Source organism: Oryctolagus cuniculus, chromosome 13 (assembly GCF_964237555.1).
Source record: "Oryctolagus cuniculus chromosome 13, mOryCun1.1, whole genome shotgun sequence".
NCBI lineage: Eukaryota > Metazoa > Chordata > Mammalia > Lagomorpha > Leporidae > Oryctolagus > Oryctolagus cuniculus.
In genome coordinates, this window is record NC_091444.1 from 60,852,521 (window position 1) to 60,867,471 (window position 14,951).

A 14,951-nucleotide genomic window follows, 5' to 3' on the forward strand; every position below is an offset into this window, starting at 1 on the left:
GAAAGAAAATAAGGAACAGGCAGTACAGCTTTGCTGCAATGTTACAAAGATCTGCACCAGCAGAAGCATGTTCAATGTCAGACATTCCACATCTGCCCTTGGGCCTGAGACCCAGGCCACCTCAATGACAGTTCCACCCACACATATCTCCACAGAGCTTTTTCAAGCACAGCACAGAGGAAAGAGACAGATCTGAGATAGAAACCTAGTAACGTTTCAAGTTATTAGCCAAAACTCAGTTTCCTCAAATTAAAATGGAGATAAGACCCCCATTCACATGGGAGTTGTCTCAAGGACTCACAAAGCTCTTATGGGTTCACCTAAGGACAGTGTCTGGCACACCACAGGCTCTCCATAAATGGTACCCATTTACTTTGTTCACAGTCATCAGGGTCACTCATTATTTGACACAACTGAGAGCAACTAGAAGCCGGTTTCATTTTGTAGCCAAGTTAATACAAATATCTCCTCAGTGCACTGTCAGTTATCACGCCCAGCCTTTCTCTAGCCAACAGAAAAACAGACCTGGGTGAGGTTCAGACAGCCAATCAATCTGGAAAGCATTTTTTCTAGCTTGACTTAAGGGTAAGTATCTTCTCTCCTGCTTAAAAAAAAAAAAAAGTTATTTAGTCAGAGACTCTTAGCTTGCCACTGCTACTACAAAAATACGTCCAAGTATGCCATTTTATAAGTTTTGCAAGAAAACAAATGCTTTTATTAATAAAAATCCTTACTCTAAAAAGTTCTTCCTTTCCCTTTCAGTAGGGTTTCATTTACACTAGCACCAGAATGAGGAATATTGACATGTAAACCTAAGGTCAACTCTGCATGTAGATAGAACCTGGAATAAGCAAGCCAGTATCTTCAAAACCTTGGTGGATGTTAATTGGCCTGCCATCAACCACCATAAGGACAGAAGGTAGAACTAAGGGACTGTTAAGGTACACAAACTCAAGAAGAGAGAAGGCCAACCACAGCATCCTGGGCTAACCAGTTCCCCCAAAACAAAGCAGCATGTTTTCATCAGGCTCTTTGTTAGCTCATTCCCCCTTGCCTAACAATTCTCCCAAGGTTCCCACAAAGTAAAATCTGGGAAGGCAGATAACCAGGGAGAGCTACCTCAACGGCTTCAAAGGAAGTCACTGTCCCTGCTCTGAATAGATTCTCTGAAGTTTATCTAGGGAGGGACAGTTCCTGAAACATCGCTTTTACACAGTCCTGTTGGGCAATCCGGGAGAGAGGCTTACAATGGTCCTGTCTAATGTCCCCATTTTCTTCCATTACTCCCTCAAGAACAGGGATCTGTGAGCATCATTTCCGTACACTGTTTCAGCTCCTGTTTCCCTGCTGGGTAGAAGCTCATGTTTTACTCATTCTCATAACTCTGGTGTCTAGCATAGTACCTAACACTTACTGGGGGCCCAATACATGTTTGGCTGAATAAATAAAATTCATTTTAATATAACCAAAAATTATTGGGAACTTAAGACCCTGAAAAACTAATTTGAATTAGAAAATAAGACTTCTCTGAAATGATCGTAAGCTCTTACCCTCCCTCAAAACAGTAAAGTCACATTAAAAACCATGGGATCACTGAATTGCCCAAATAAGCAAAGACCTGTTTCTGTCACTCACCTTGAGAGACTCATAATGGTCTTGTCTAATATCTTCATATTCTTCCATGATTTCCTCAAAGTAGTCATCCTTTAGATTTTCATCCAACAGTTGAGAACACTGGAAATGCAAGATAATGTTCACTAACCATAAAGCAGCAGAAGAAAATGCAATCCCAGCAGTCATGGGCAGCTCTGGTTATACCACCTTCAGGAGCCTTCCCTAACATCATTTGCTCTCCCTTCACGCACTGGGCCAAGTTCTGCCTGGATGTGCAATAAGCATAAATCCAGCATGTTAAAAGCTTACCAGAACAAAGACTAGTCCTTCACTGGTGTCCGGGAGATAAACTCTATGACCTCGGGATATCCTGCTTGATATGAGTATCACTGTATACCCAGGTCCTTGAACCAAACTAATTTATGCTAACAGTTGATTTATGGTGACCCCCTTGGCTCAGGCTGTATCTGTCTGACCTCTGATGCTAATCTATATCCTGTCAAGACAATAAACTGTGATTGTGAGACTCACAGCATTTCTGAGTTCTGTGAGTCCTTCCAGTGAGTCACTGAGTGCTGCCACAGTTAAGATACCCTCTGTAGTATTTCAAAGACACTCTGTTCATGTCTCTATCACTGCACTTATCAGAGGTTTTCAGTGTCTTTTTATGTATTTACTTCCCTTTCCAGAGGACAGGCCCTTTGAGAGCTGGGTTCACACCTTAACCACTGGCATGCCTGATTCTAGCTCAGTGGTTGACATGTACAAGTTGCATCCTAACTAAATGTTTAATGAAGGAATGAGGCTAATATTCATGATCAATTGTGAGCTTTGGCTAAAATATGAAAGCAAATTGTTGATCAGAGAAAAAGTGAGGCTATTCAATACATGGCAAAACTAAGATCAGCTAAATATCTGTATTTATGATTATCAAATTGGTAGGTGATTACCTACCATCAAGGTACAATTATTAAGTTGGTAGATGAATATCCACCATCAAAATAAAATTACAAAAAAAATTTAGCTAACTCACAGCACTGCTCAATGCCTGTATTCTCTGACACAAAACAAAATCAAAAACAAAAAACAGGGATTTCAGTATCTTCATCTGAAATTAAGGAAGCTAGACTGGATGATGCTAAGGTGCTTAGAGCTTTAAAAATCTGTAATTCTATGTGAATTTTCCAAGTAGTATCTCTAATAACAATCCAATCACTTACAAGTTAGTAAAAAACAAAATAATTTTATTAAGGAATATAATCAGAAAAGGTCATTGTGGCAGACTAGAAATAGGCTTTCAAATAGTATTCACACTGCAAAATATTTTCCAGCCCCACATTAAAGTCATCTCAATAGAGTTTTAATTTAGGAAAACCAGCAGAGCTAACAGAAAAACAAGATGGGGATGCCTACTCCTGAGCTCCTGAAAGTAGAAGCAACCAATGTTTTATTTTTTTTTAATCAGAGTTATAGACAGAGAGGGAGAGACAGAAATCTTCCATTCACTGGTTCACTCCCCAAATGGCCTCAATAGCTGGAGCTGGGCCAGTTCAAAGCCAAAAGCCAGGAGCTTCTTCTGGGTCTCCTTTGTGGGTGCAGGAGCCTAAGGACTTGGGCCACCTTCTGTGCTTTCCCAGGAACAAAACAGGGAGCTGGATTGGAAGTGGAGCAGCTGGGACTTGAACCAGCACCCATATGCGATGCTGGGGCACAGGTGGAGGCTTCAACTTACTATAACAGAGCACTAGCCCCTGCAACCAGTATTTTAAAACAGTTACATTTCGCTAAAGCAAATCCAGATTTCCTTAACCTACATTTAATTTACAATGCTCTTACACAAGTTCTACTGGGTAGTCAGGAACATAAAATAATTTGCTGACACCTTCCACACCCCAATGGAGCCTCCTGCTTCCAAAACAGTAACAGGTCCCATCCTGTCCAGTTTGACTTGACTGATGGATACAAGTTCATGGACTGCCTATGAACTATTATATATGGTCCTTTTACCAAAATATCAAAGTCTATTATGCATTTTCATGCCAACAGAGATATATTACATAGATATATTACAGCTTTTGTTTATCTTCATTTATTTTTGATTTTATATGGTAATATCTGCACAATGAGAGGAAATAAGTTAAAAAGGTATTTTATAAATGAAAAAGAACTAAACACTGGCAATTTGTTGTTTATTAAACAAGAAAGAAAAGCAAAGAGAATCCACAGGGTTGAATCTCCAGTCATTAAGTATCTGTTTTATCTTTTTAGGATCTTTCAAATATATAAAGAGCATGGTCCTGTTCCATGTTCATTTCAGTTAGATTAAAAGATAACAACCGATCAAAACAAATTATACCACTGGCTCCTGAAAAGCGTCACTAGTGATTACCTAAAAGATTTATCATCTGACATATATTTGAGTAACTTGAAAAAGTGGTCATTTCTTTTTTTATGAGAAAGGCTAAGCACTACCAGCTGTCTGGTGGGACCAAACTGCAGAAATACAAATATCCATCCTTGCCCTCTGTCTGGCTTCTAGGAAGGCCGAGGCTGCTCCAATTCTTCAAGACAATGAAGGAGCTTGTTCTGCAAACATGGAATTAAAGGGTTGATTCCTTCCCTTACCTGTAGGGAAAACATTAGCCTATACACTTAAAGAGATCCAACCACCTTGTCTCCAAATGGAAACTGTTCAAGGCCATTCATCAGCATTTGAAAATAGCAACAAGCCTAGCCCTACTGGATACTCAACCATGGATATGATATAAACTCTTACGAGGAGCCGGCGCTGCGGCTCACTAGGCTAATCCTCCGCCTTGTGGCGCTGGCACACCAGGTTCTAGTCCTGGTTGGGGCGCCGGATTCTGTCCCGGTTGCCCCTCTTCCAGGCCAGCTCTCTGCTGTGGCCCGGGAAGGCAGTGGAGGATGGCCCAAGTACTTGGGCCCTGCACCCCATGGGAGACCAGGAGAAGTACCTGGCTCCTGCCATCAGACCAGCACGGTGCGCCGGCAGCAGCGTGCCAGCCGCAGCGGCCATTGGAGGGTGAACCAACGGCAAAGGAAGACCTTTCTCTCTGTCTCTCTCTCTCACTGTCCACTCTGTCAAAAAATTAAAAAAAAAAAAAAAACTCTTATGAGGTATAATCCAAAAATAGGATAAAAATTTATTCGAGGGGCCAGCATTGTGGCATACCAGTTAAAGCTGCTGCCTGCAACACCGGCATCCCATATGGGTACTGGTTCATGTGGCGGCTACTCTACTTCTGATCTAGCTCCTTGCTAATGGCCTGGGAAAAGCAGCAGCAGATGGCCCAAGTGTTTGGGTTCCTGCCACTCACATGGGAGACCCAGATGAAACTCCTGGCTCCTGTCCTCAACTTTTATTTTTTTCAAAGTAAAATATTTAATTTGTAAAAAATGCTTTATTATAAAATTTAAATGTATACATATGGCTTTTATTATACATTAGTCTATGTCAATGGTAAAGTTTTTTTAAAGATTTATTTATTTATTTGAAAAGCAGAGTTACAGAGAGGCAGAGGCAGAGGCTGAGGCAGAGAGAGAGAGAGAGAGAGAGAAAGAGTCTTCCATGTGCTAGTTCACTCCCCAGATGGCCGCAACAGCCAGAGCTATACCAATCCATAGCTAGGAGCCAGGAGTTTCTTCCGGGTCTCCCAAGCAGGTGTAGGGGCCAAAGCAATTGAGCCATCTTCTACTGCTTTCCCAAGCCATAGCAGAGAGCTGGATTAGAGGTGGAGCAGCCAGGACTCAAACCAGCACCCATATGGGATGTTGGCACTGCAGGCAGCAGCTTTACCCACTATGCCACAGTGCCAGTCCCAGGTAAAATTTAAAAACATGGAAATTTTATGATTCCAACCTAATTTACTGCTATCCTTTATAATAAAGGAGAACTGTTAAATAGTAATAGGAATATGTTCAACTTAGCAGAGTAGGACCAGCTGCATTCAAATCCAACACCTGCCACCTGCTGCCTCCAGAGTTAACTTCTTCATGTCTCTGTGTGCTCATCACTAAATGGAGCATAATAAAATAACCTATCTCATGAGGTTATTCTATGACAAATAAGATAATCCACATAAAAGCACTTAGCTCATTTCCTGGCTTACTGAAAGTTTTCAGTGCTAGTAATAATTATGTAACTTTCATGTAAACAAATCCACAGATCCGAAAGAATTTCTTTGGAATAGGACTGGCTGCATGGTATCGCTGAAAGTCTCCAGATCACCAGGTCCCATCACTAAACTCTTCTGGCTTACAGAATGAGATGGTTGGGCTACACTGGTGGTTTTTAGGCTGTGCTCTTTCAAAAAGATGTTGGAGCAGGATGAAGGACGTTAAGGGGCTATTCAGCTCTTTTCTGTATCACAATGAGGTTCCAGAGAACCTCCATTTATAGCCAAGGGGGGCTGCAGTTAAAACTAACTTGGAAATCAATGAACCACGTAGTCTCTCAGATCCCCACCAGTGGCAAAAACGATGAAAGCCATTAACAAGATTGGGTATCAGGCTTTGTTGAAGGAGAAAAGCAAGGAAAGATGCTTGGGCAAATTTTTAACTACATTCCCTGAGAAAAGACCATTATTCTGGGTTTTGACTATATAGCAAATGTTTTTCTGTCTCTGGGTCAGCTCAACTGGCCCATTCTCAAGTGAAACGTCTATCTGGAAAATGGTTATTTGAAAAACCTTACACTTCTTTTAGATCTGGCAATGGAGTCGTAAATCCCTATTCATACCACAAGTGGGTGAAATCCCTCTGTCCGGGAAGGTGTACAGGTCAAAGGTGTCTTGGTGCCACCTGTCTGTCTGCTTCGTTCCTCAGTGTACTTGAAAGCACAAGATTTCCTCCCAGCGAGGCAGACACTGCAATGGCACACTACAAGCCTTACATTGCTCTATTAGTTTCTGTAAGTAGAAACGGACAAGGAATAAATAGCTCTGGGGCGATATCTTTAATTCTTAATGCTCTCTTCATTCTCTTTTTACAGCATATTTGAAATAAAATGGAAGGCCCACACTTACCACCACCACACTCTTGGATGCATCCAGGACATGGATTACAGGAGCACTGTATCTTGGAGCTATTTTAACTGCCGTGTGAGTTCTGGAAAGAGGGGTCAGGAAGAAAAGCATATCCATCAGTTCTGACAGATCCTATACAACTGCTGTTCAGAACCATTAGCGATAATGTGTTTCTACAGTGCTTTCCAGAGAAAGATTTCAAGGCACTTACTTACAAATATTGAATGTCCAATTTCCCTTGTTAAACAAAAATTACTTTTTCCCCACTCTTAAGATGAAGAAAATAAGGTAAAATGACTGATAGGCTACAAACTGACAAGCTACAAAGAAGTAAGTGACAAAATGAGAAAGACCTTGTCCTGAGCAACTTGACCAATCCTGTGAGCTGGTCCTCACCAGCTGCCTTTCTGAACTAAGCCTGTGCAGGGGAGGTAGAGGGGATGGAGAAAACAGTCCCAGGCCATCAGTCCCAGCTATTTTGAAGGTTGAGTTGAGTTCCATCTTCCAAAAGATCTGGAAAATTAGCCGTGGTCCCTGAGGAACAGGGACCTGGCAGGAGCCCCAGGGCGTGCTGTCTAGTTGCTGCTCTCCTATTTATGGGAGACACCAACACTCCTCAGCCACAACTTCACCTTGTACTTGTGAAAGGAACCTCCAATCCACATTTCCACACAAGAGAGATGTAAAAGCAACAAAAACATTTTACACTAAGACTGGTTACACAACAGGAAATGAGGAGTAGCACCATGTCCTTTCTATTTTTCCTGTCCATGGTTCCCAGTTCCTGACCCTCTGTCTTCTTCTGTACAAGATAAATGACCATATTTTATCCCCTTAATCCCCCAATAAAAGCAACGAACCCAAATTCTTGGGTTTAATGATCTGATCCTCTCTGGCCATCTTTTTTTTCAAACCCTCTGTGCCATTAGAATTTCCAGCTCATTGTTTTGCTGCTTGCCCACTAGTTGGACCCTAGTTGGAAAAACATTAGAAAAACAAAGAGCACAGCCTTTTAGGTACTGAAATGCATATATGTGAAATTTATATGAAGTATCACATATGTATATTTTCAGAGAAATATTAATTTCTATCTCAGTCTCAAATGAAGTTCACTATCCTTTTTGACAAAGAACCTTAGGTGACTGTATCTGAAGATGGAACTTAAGACTCTCAGAAAAAGATATATTTTTTATCATGTTCTCAACTTACCATCCAGGAGAATTCATAAAATACCATAATACATACACACACAAAAACATGATATTTGAACTTTTTATTTCACTTTCAAATGACTGTTTTTATAAGAAGCTAAAAGTTAAGTATTATTTAAAATGTACCAAATCTTCTTTGAAAAATAAACATACTTTAAAAACATTTTATTTTACCTTAAAGAAAAACTTTAAAATGACTGGTTAAGCCCCAAAACCCCACTGACAACTTGGAACTGTTGGTATACCTTTCATCCTTAAAATTATCTAATTAACTCAAATGTAAAACAAGTTGCCCTCTGATCACTGAATGTTTAGAACAACAACATAGACCACAGAACTGTCATTCCATTCTAGAACCTGACAACTTAAAGGAGAACTGAAAATGTACCCAGTCCCCACTGCGGCAATGAAGGTAGGCAAGAAGTGTTCAGTGGCTCTGATCCCAAATAGAGGGTGCAGGACAACAGTTTCCACAAGATGGAAATGCTTTCCAGACCTCTCTCCTTATGCCTTCTTTCCTAAAGTGACAGCACTCTTCCCCAGTCAGGTGCTTTCTGATTTTTTACCCTCAATGAAAATGTATTTTCATCCAGAATGCTGTCTAAAATGTGCCATAATATGAGAAAGAAACAAAGTAGTATGATGTTTAATGCAATTCCATTTTTAAAAAACAAACACCGGGGTTTGGGCGCTGTGACGTAGCAGGTAAAGTTGCTGCCTGCAGTACCAGCATCCTATACGGGCGCTGGGTTTGAGTCCCAGCTGCTCCACTTCCAATCCAGCTCTCTGCTATGGCCTGGGAAAGCAGTCGAAGATGGCCCAGGTCCTTGGGTCCCTGCACCCACATGGGAGACCCAGAGGAAGCTCTTGACTCCTGGCTTTGGATTGGCGCAGCTCTGTCCTTTGCAGCCAATTGCTGAGTGAAACAGCGGATAGAAGACCTCTCTCTGCCTCTCCTTCTCTTACTGTGTAACTCTAACATTCAAATAAATAAATAAATCTTTAAAATTAAACACCAATTATTGTTAACAAAAAAATTAAAACAAAAATAATTATTAGGTAGTAGAGATGGAAAAAAGTAATCTGCTAATAATCTTCATCTATCATTTTAAACAGGTCAATAAAGATTTCAGTTATAATATGTAACAACAAAAAAAGATAATACCTCCAACCTGCCCCAACCAACTAATCTTATATTTAAGTTTGTGTATATTTAGAAAAACACAAAGAGATATACATTGATGTGTTAACATTGATTTTACTGGGACAAAAGTTGGGAAGGGAAAGAGTTAAATTTGACTTTATATTCCTCTGAATTGTTCAGCATAGTTTAGTAAATGTGGATTACAGAGGTAATTTTTAAAACAAAGGGAATATTAGGGACTGCCACTGTGGTGTAGTGGGTAAAGCTGCCACCTGTGGCATGGCACAGGCATCCCATATGGTCACCGGTTCAAGTGTCAGCTGCTCCACTTCTGATCCAGCTCTCTGCTAATGTGCCTGGGAAAGCAGCAGAGGATGGCCCAGGTCTAAGTCCCTGCAACCAACTGGGAGATCCAGAAGAAGCTACTGGCTACTGGCTTCTGGCTTCAGACCGGCCCAGCTTCAGCTGTTATGGCCATTTGGGAAATGAACCAGCGGATGGAAGGTCTCTATCTTTCCCTCTCTCTCTGTAACTTCGCTTTTCAAATAAGAAAAAAATCTCTAAAAAACAAAAAAAGAATCTATTTAAGTAAAGATGAAACGTAGGCACCAGCACTGTGGCACAGAAGGTTAAAAATCTGCCTGTAGTGCTGGCATCTAATGTGGGCGCTAGTCCTGGCTACTTCACTTCCAATCCAGTTCCCTGCTAATGTGTCTGAGAAAGCAGCAGAAGATGGCCCAAGTGCTTGGGCCCCTGCACTTGGAAGACCTGGAGGAAGCTCCTGGCTCCTGGCTTCATCCTAGTCCTGGCCATTGTGGCTATTTGGGTAGAAAACTAGTGGATGGAAGCTTGCTCGTTCTCTCTCTCTCTCCTCCACTCCAACTCTACCTTTCAAATAAATCTTAAAAAAAAAAAAAAAACACACACACACACACACAAGAGAATATTAAAAGGGGAATATATATGCGAGTGTATTTTTTGTTAAAGATTTATTTATTTGAAGTCTGAGTTCCAGAGATAGAAGGGGAAAGAGACAGAAAATCTTCCATCCACTGGTTCCCTCCCCAAATGGCCACAATGACCAGGGCTGAGCCAACCCAAAGCTATGAGTCAGGAGCTTCATCCAGGTCTCCCAGTTGGGTGCAGGGACTTAAGGACCTGGGCCATCCAATGCTGCTTTCCCAGGCACATTAGCAGAAAGCTGGATCAAAAGTGGAGCAGCTTCTTCTACTGCTTTTTCCAGGCCATTAGCAAGGAGCTGGATCAAAAGTGGAGCAGCCGGGACAGAAACCAGCACCCATATGGGATGCTAGCATCGCAGGCAGCAACTTTTCCTATACCACAGCACTGACCCCAAGTGTATTTTTAACAAGCTTCTCAGGGAAGCCTCTAAAATTTCACGCCTAATGAATCAGCAAAGCTGATAACACTTCACCTCTCCTCTGTTCCTAAGAGGATCACCATTCATGAAAAGAAAGAGAAAAACTTAAGGCATAAGCCACAAAGTGAACTGCCACATGGACATTCAACCACCAGCCAGTGAGCGCCAGAGACATCTTTTGGACTGGGAGGCTAGGGTACAGAGAAGCAGCGAAAGTCAGATGATGGCCCTAGAGCAGTTAAATGAACTCCACTCCTCCTGAGGACCCATTTTGTGCACAGTGTTTGCTCAGGAATTGAAGCCTTGAAGATATCTTTGAGTATTCTGCCAGAGGAAGGATTTTCAAACCATAAGAAAAGTTACAAAGAAGCTGCTGTTCCCACTGTCAAAAGAGACCATAAGTCTGACAAAATCTGTTTCTAATTCTTTTGGATAATAACCTCTTTGACCAAACCAATGTACTTCAATCTACATTCTACATGAAATGTATATTCTGCAAGGAAGCATTATTTTAAACCTGACAACACTTTCACTTAAAAAGAACTATACAAATTTAGATTTTAAAATCAATACAATTAATATTTATTAAGAATTCAAAGGTTCTCAGTCAATTCTGGTCAATTCTCTCTTCGATGATCTTCTGAACAAGGGCACTAAGAAGAAACTGACAGATTCTACTATTTAAAAACATCAGTGAAAGCAAACTGCTACTCTTCAACATAAAAACTGGCAATGCTTGATGACCAGAGGCATGAAATTTGAGCTCAGTCAACCATTAAAAGTGTTCTTGGCTTACTTATAAAATAATTTTATATTGATCCACTTTCTTCCTTTTCCAGCTAGATGAAGACTTCTTTCTGAAGTATGAAAAGATGCAAAACATTGGAATCTCTTTTTCCTGTACAATAGAAGCAATGGGCTAGATGATGAGGATGAATCTGAAATTGTACCTCTGCTAAGCCACTCACAGAATCTAGGATTTAATTAGTCACTTCCCAAACTTGCCAAGTGGACATGATGTTAACCTCAGAGGAATTTGTTTTTTAACACTGTGAATAAGAACAGGTACTCTAAAGCATTTACGTCATAACGTTCTCCATTCTAGAATTAATTTAAGTTCTTTTATGTAACTATAGCATGATCAACATTTAAAATATGATGAAAAAATTAAGAGAAAGGGAAAATAAAGATATAGAAATTGACATAACCTGATTCATTCATTCACTTCTGAATGAGGTTCACGACAAGACATTCTTTAAAAAAAAAAAAAAAGATTTATTTATTTATTTGAAAGAGTTACACAGAGAGAGGAGAGGCAGAGAGAGAGGTTCTCTGTCCAGTGGCTCACGCCCCAGATGGCTGCAACGGCCGGAGCTGTGCTGATCTGAAGCCAGGAGCCAGAAACCGGAACCCCACCCCGCCCTACCCCCCAGCCCAGGGTCTCCCACATGGGCGCAGGGGCCCAAGGACTTGGGCCATCCTCCACTGCCTTCCCAGGCCATAGCAGAGAGCTGGACCGGAAAAGCAGCAGCCAGGACCAGAACCGGTGCCCACATGGGATGCCAGCACTTCAGGCAAGGGCGTTAACCCACTGCGCCACAGCGTTGGGCCTAGACAAGACATTCTATACCCAGGCCTCACTTCTAGGCTACCCTGTGGTCAACGCAAAGAGGAAAATAAAATCACTTACATAAATTGATACAACTTACTTCATAGTACTTAAAAGAAAAACTCATAAAACTAACTAACTCTATCTTGGAGCAATTTGACTTCCTGTTGAATTCTCCAAGATACCTAAGAAATAATTTTAAAAGCTATTCTGAAGTCATTGGCTATAAGTCAGTTAAAAGTCAAAGCTAACTGATAGAATTTATATCCTGAAGTAGTTCTGGAGTTAATGTAAGCACATTTCCATTAAAGTAATTTTTACTTTGTAATATCAAAATCATCTATATATTTTAAATAGGAGAATATTCCATTTTCTATACTCATAGCTACAGGTTAAAAGGCACACTCCAAGCATATTTTCATATATATCACTCATATTCTAGTTTGTGACACCCAAACTTTACATACTACAGATAAGAGAATATTTGGTTTTACATTCTCTAATAGCTACAGGTTTAAAGAGGATACTCTAAGCATATTTTTACCCATGTTTGACTCCAAATCTCAACTACCCTTTCAACTTGTGCAAGGATCCATCCACTAGAGACAGACTTAACAGTGGTTTTGAATGTTTTGGGCTTCTGAGACACTCAAACTCCTACTTTCTCTCCTAGAAAACAGTTTTCTTAAATAGTATAAATGAATCATTAAGAATAAAGCAGAATACCTATTTTTTTTAAAACTACTTAGGGAGGAGGGGTGTTTTTGATTGGCAATTAAGATGTCCCTTGGATGTTCAAATCCCACATGGATTTGAGTCCTGAATCCACTCCCAATTTCAGTTTCCTGATAATGTGCACCCTAGGATGTAGCAGGTGATGGCTCAAATACAAGGGTCCCTACAACCCAGATAGGAGACCAGGACTGAGTTCTTGGTTCTCAGCTGTGGGCTGGTCTAGCCCTGGCTATTTTAGATATTTGCGAAGTGAACACAGGGATATGAGATTACTGTCTCTCTATCTCCATGCCATTCCAATCAATAAAAATACATATTAAATAAAAAAATTTGTAATATTGGCATCCCATATGGACACCAGTTAGAGTCCTAGTTGCTTCACTTTTGATACAGCTCCTGCCTGGGAAAGCAGCAGCAGATGGCCCAAGTATTTGCACCTCTGCACCTACGTTGGAGACCTGGATGAAGCTCATGTCTCCTGGCTTTGGGCTGCCCTAGCCCTGGCCATTGCAACCTTTTTGGGGAGTAAACCAGCAGATGGAAGCCTTCTCTCTTTCTCTCTCTCTCTCTCTCTCTCTCTCTCTCTCTCTGTATGTGTTTGTGTGTGTGTGTCTTCTTCATTCTCTAACTCTGTCTTTCAAATAAATATATAAATATTGAAAAAAAAGTTTTTAAATTAAAAATAATTTAAAGTATATCCAAGAGGCCAGATTTGTCGGCAAAACAGGTTAAGTCACCACCTACAATGCCAGCATCCCATATGGGTGGACTGTTCAAACCCCAGCTAGTCCACTTCTGATCCAGTTCCCTGTTAATGTGCCTGGGAAAGTAGCAGAAGATGACCCAAGTACTTGGGTCCCTGCAGCCATGTAGGACACCCAGATGAAGTTCCTGGCTCCTGGCTTTGGCCTGGCCCTAGCCAATTGTGGCCACTTGGGCAGTCAACCAGCAGAATAGAAGATCTCTCTATCTCTCCTTCTCTCTATCTCTTTAAGTCTTTCAAATAAATAAAATGAATCTTTTTTTAAAAAGAAAAGTATGTCCAAATGGTCAATATATACATACATAGGAATAGTTGCTAAACTATTAATCAGCAGAGAAATGCAAGTGGAAACCAAATATTACTATATCCACTAAAATGCAGAAAATTAAAAAGAATGCAGAAATATCAGAATTCTCATAATTGTAGGTGGGACTATAAACTGTTACAATCACTTTCAAAACCATCTGGCAATAGGTAATGAAGATCGTATGTATATCTTATGAGTCAGTTATTCTGCTTCTGTACAGAAATATACACAAACAGGCACTAAAACTAATACATAAAAAATGTTCATAGCAGCATTATTTGTGATAGGCCAAAACTGGAAAATCCAAACATCTACCAACAGTAGCAAGGATACATAAATCTAGTATATTTTCAATGGAATGCTACACTGAAATGAAAACACTCACACATGTACAAAAAAACCTACTGCAACACAGTTGGGTCTCAGAGACATGATGGTGAACAAAAGAAGCTAGATATAGAATACATATGACAAGAATCTATGGGGCTGGCATAGTGACACAGCAGGTAAAGCTGCCACTTGCGATGCCAGCATCCCATATGGGTGCCAGTTCGAGTCTCAGCTGCTCCAATTCCAATCCAGCTCCCTGTTAATGTGCCTGGGAAAGCAGCAGAGGATGGCCCAGGTCTTTGAGTCCCAACACCTAAGCAGGAGACCCAGAAGAAGCTCCTGTTTTCTGGCTTTAGACCGGCTCAGCTCCAGCTGTTGTGGCCATATGGGCAGTACACCAGCTGAAGGAAGATCTATGTCTCTCTCTGTAACTTTGCCTCTCAAAATAAATACATCTTTAAAAAACAACAAAAAAAAATAATATTTATATAAAAATGAAATGTAGGGGCTGGCACTGTGGCATGAAGGTTAAGCCTCCACTTGCAGTGCTGGCATCCCATATGGGTGCCCGTTCAAGTCCCAACTGCTCCACTTCTAATCCAGCTCCCTGCTAATGTGCCTGGGAAAGTAGCAGAAGATGGCTCAAGTGCTTAGGCCCTTGCTTGCTACCCATGTGGGAGACCCAGATAGAGTTCCAATGGATAAATCTTTTTTTTATTTTTTTAACTTTATTTTAATAAATATAAATTTCCAAAGTACAACTTTTGGATTATAGCGGCTTTTTCCCCCCGTAACCTCCCTCCCACATGCAA

General features: G+C 40.8%; 1 protein-coding gene across 9 annotated transcripts in view; it reads right to left on the minus strand.

Annotated features, from left to right (window-relative positions):
- Window positions 1-14,951, minus strand: part of MTR (5-methyltetrahydrofolate-homocysteine methyltransferase) — a 148,259-nt gene that overhangs the window by 22,306 nt on the left and 111,002 nt on the right. For 5 of the 9 annotated variants that reach the window (XM_070055569.1, XM_051820744.2, XM_070055572.1 and 2 more), the window contains 3 exons: window positions 6,660-6,741; window positions 1,636-1,734; window positions 526-601 (listed from right to left, as the gene is read on the minus strand). In XM_070055569.1, coding sequence (XP_069911670.1) covers window positions 526-601; window positions 1,636-1,734; window positions 6,660-6,741 — 257 coding nt within the window. Of the gene's footprint in view, window positions 1-525; window positions 605-1,635; window positions 1,735-6,659; window positions 6,742-14,951 lie in introns of all 9 variants that reach the window. The other 4 variants (XM_051820745.2, XM_051820743.2, XM_070055570.1 and 1 more) reach the window with 1 other exon arrangement.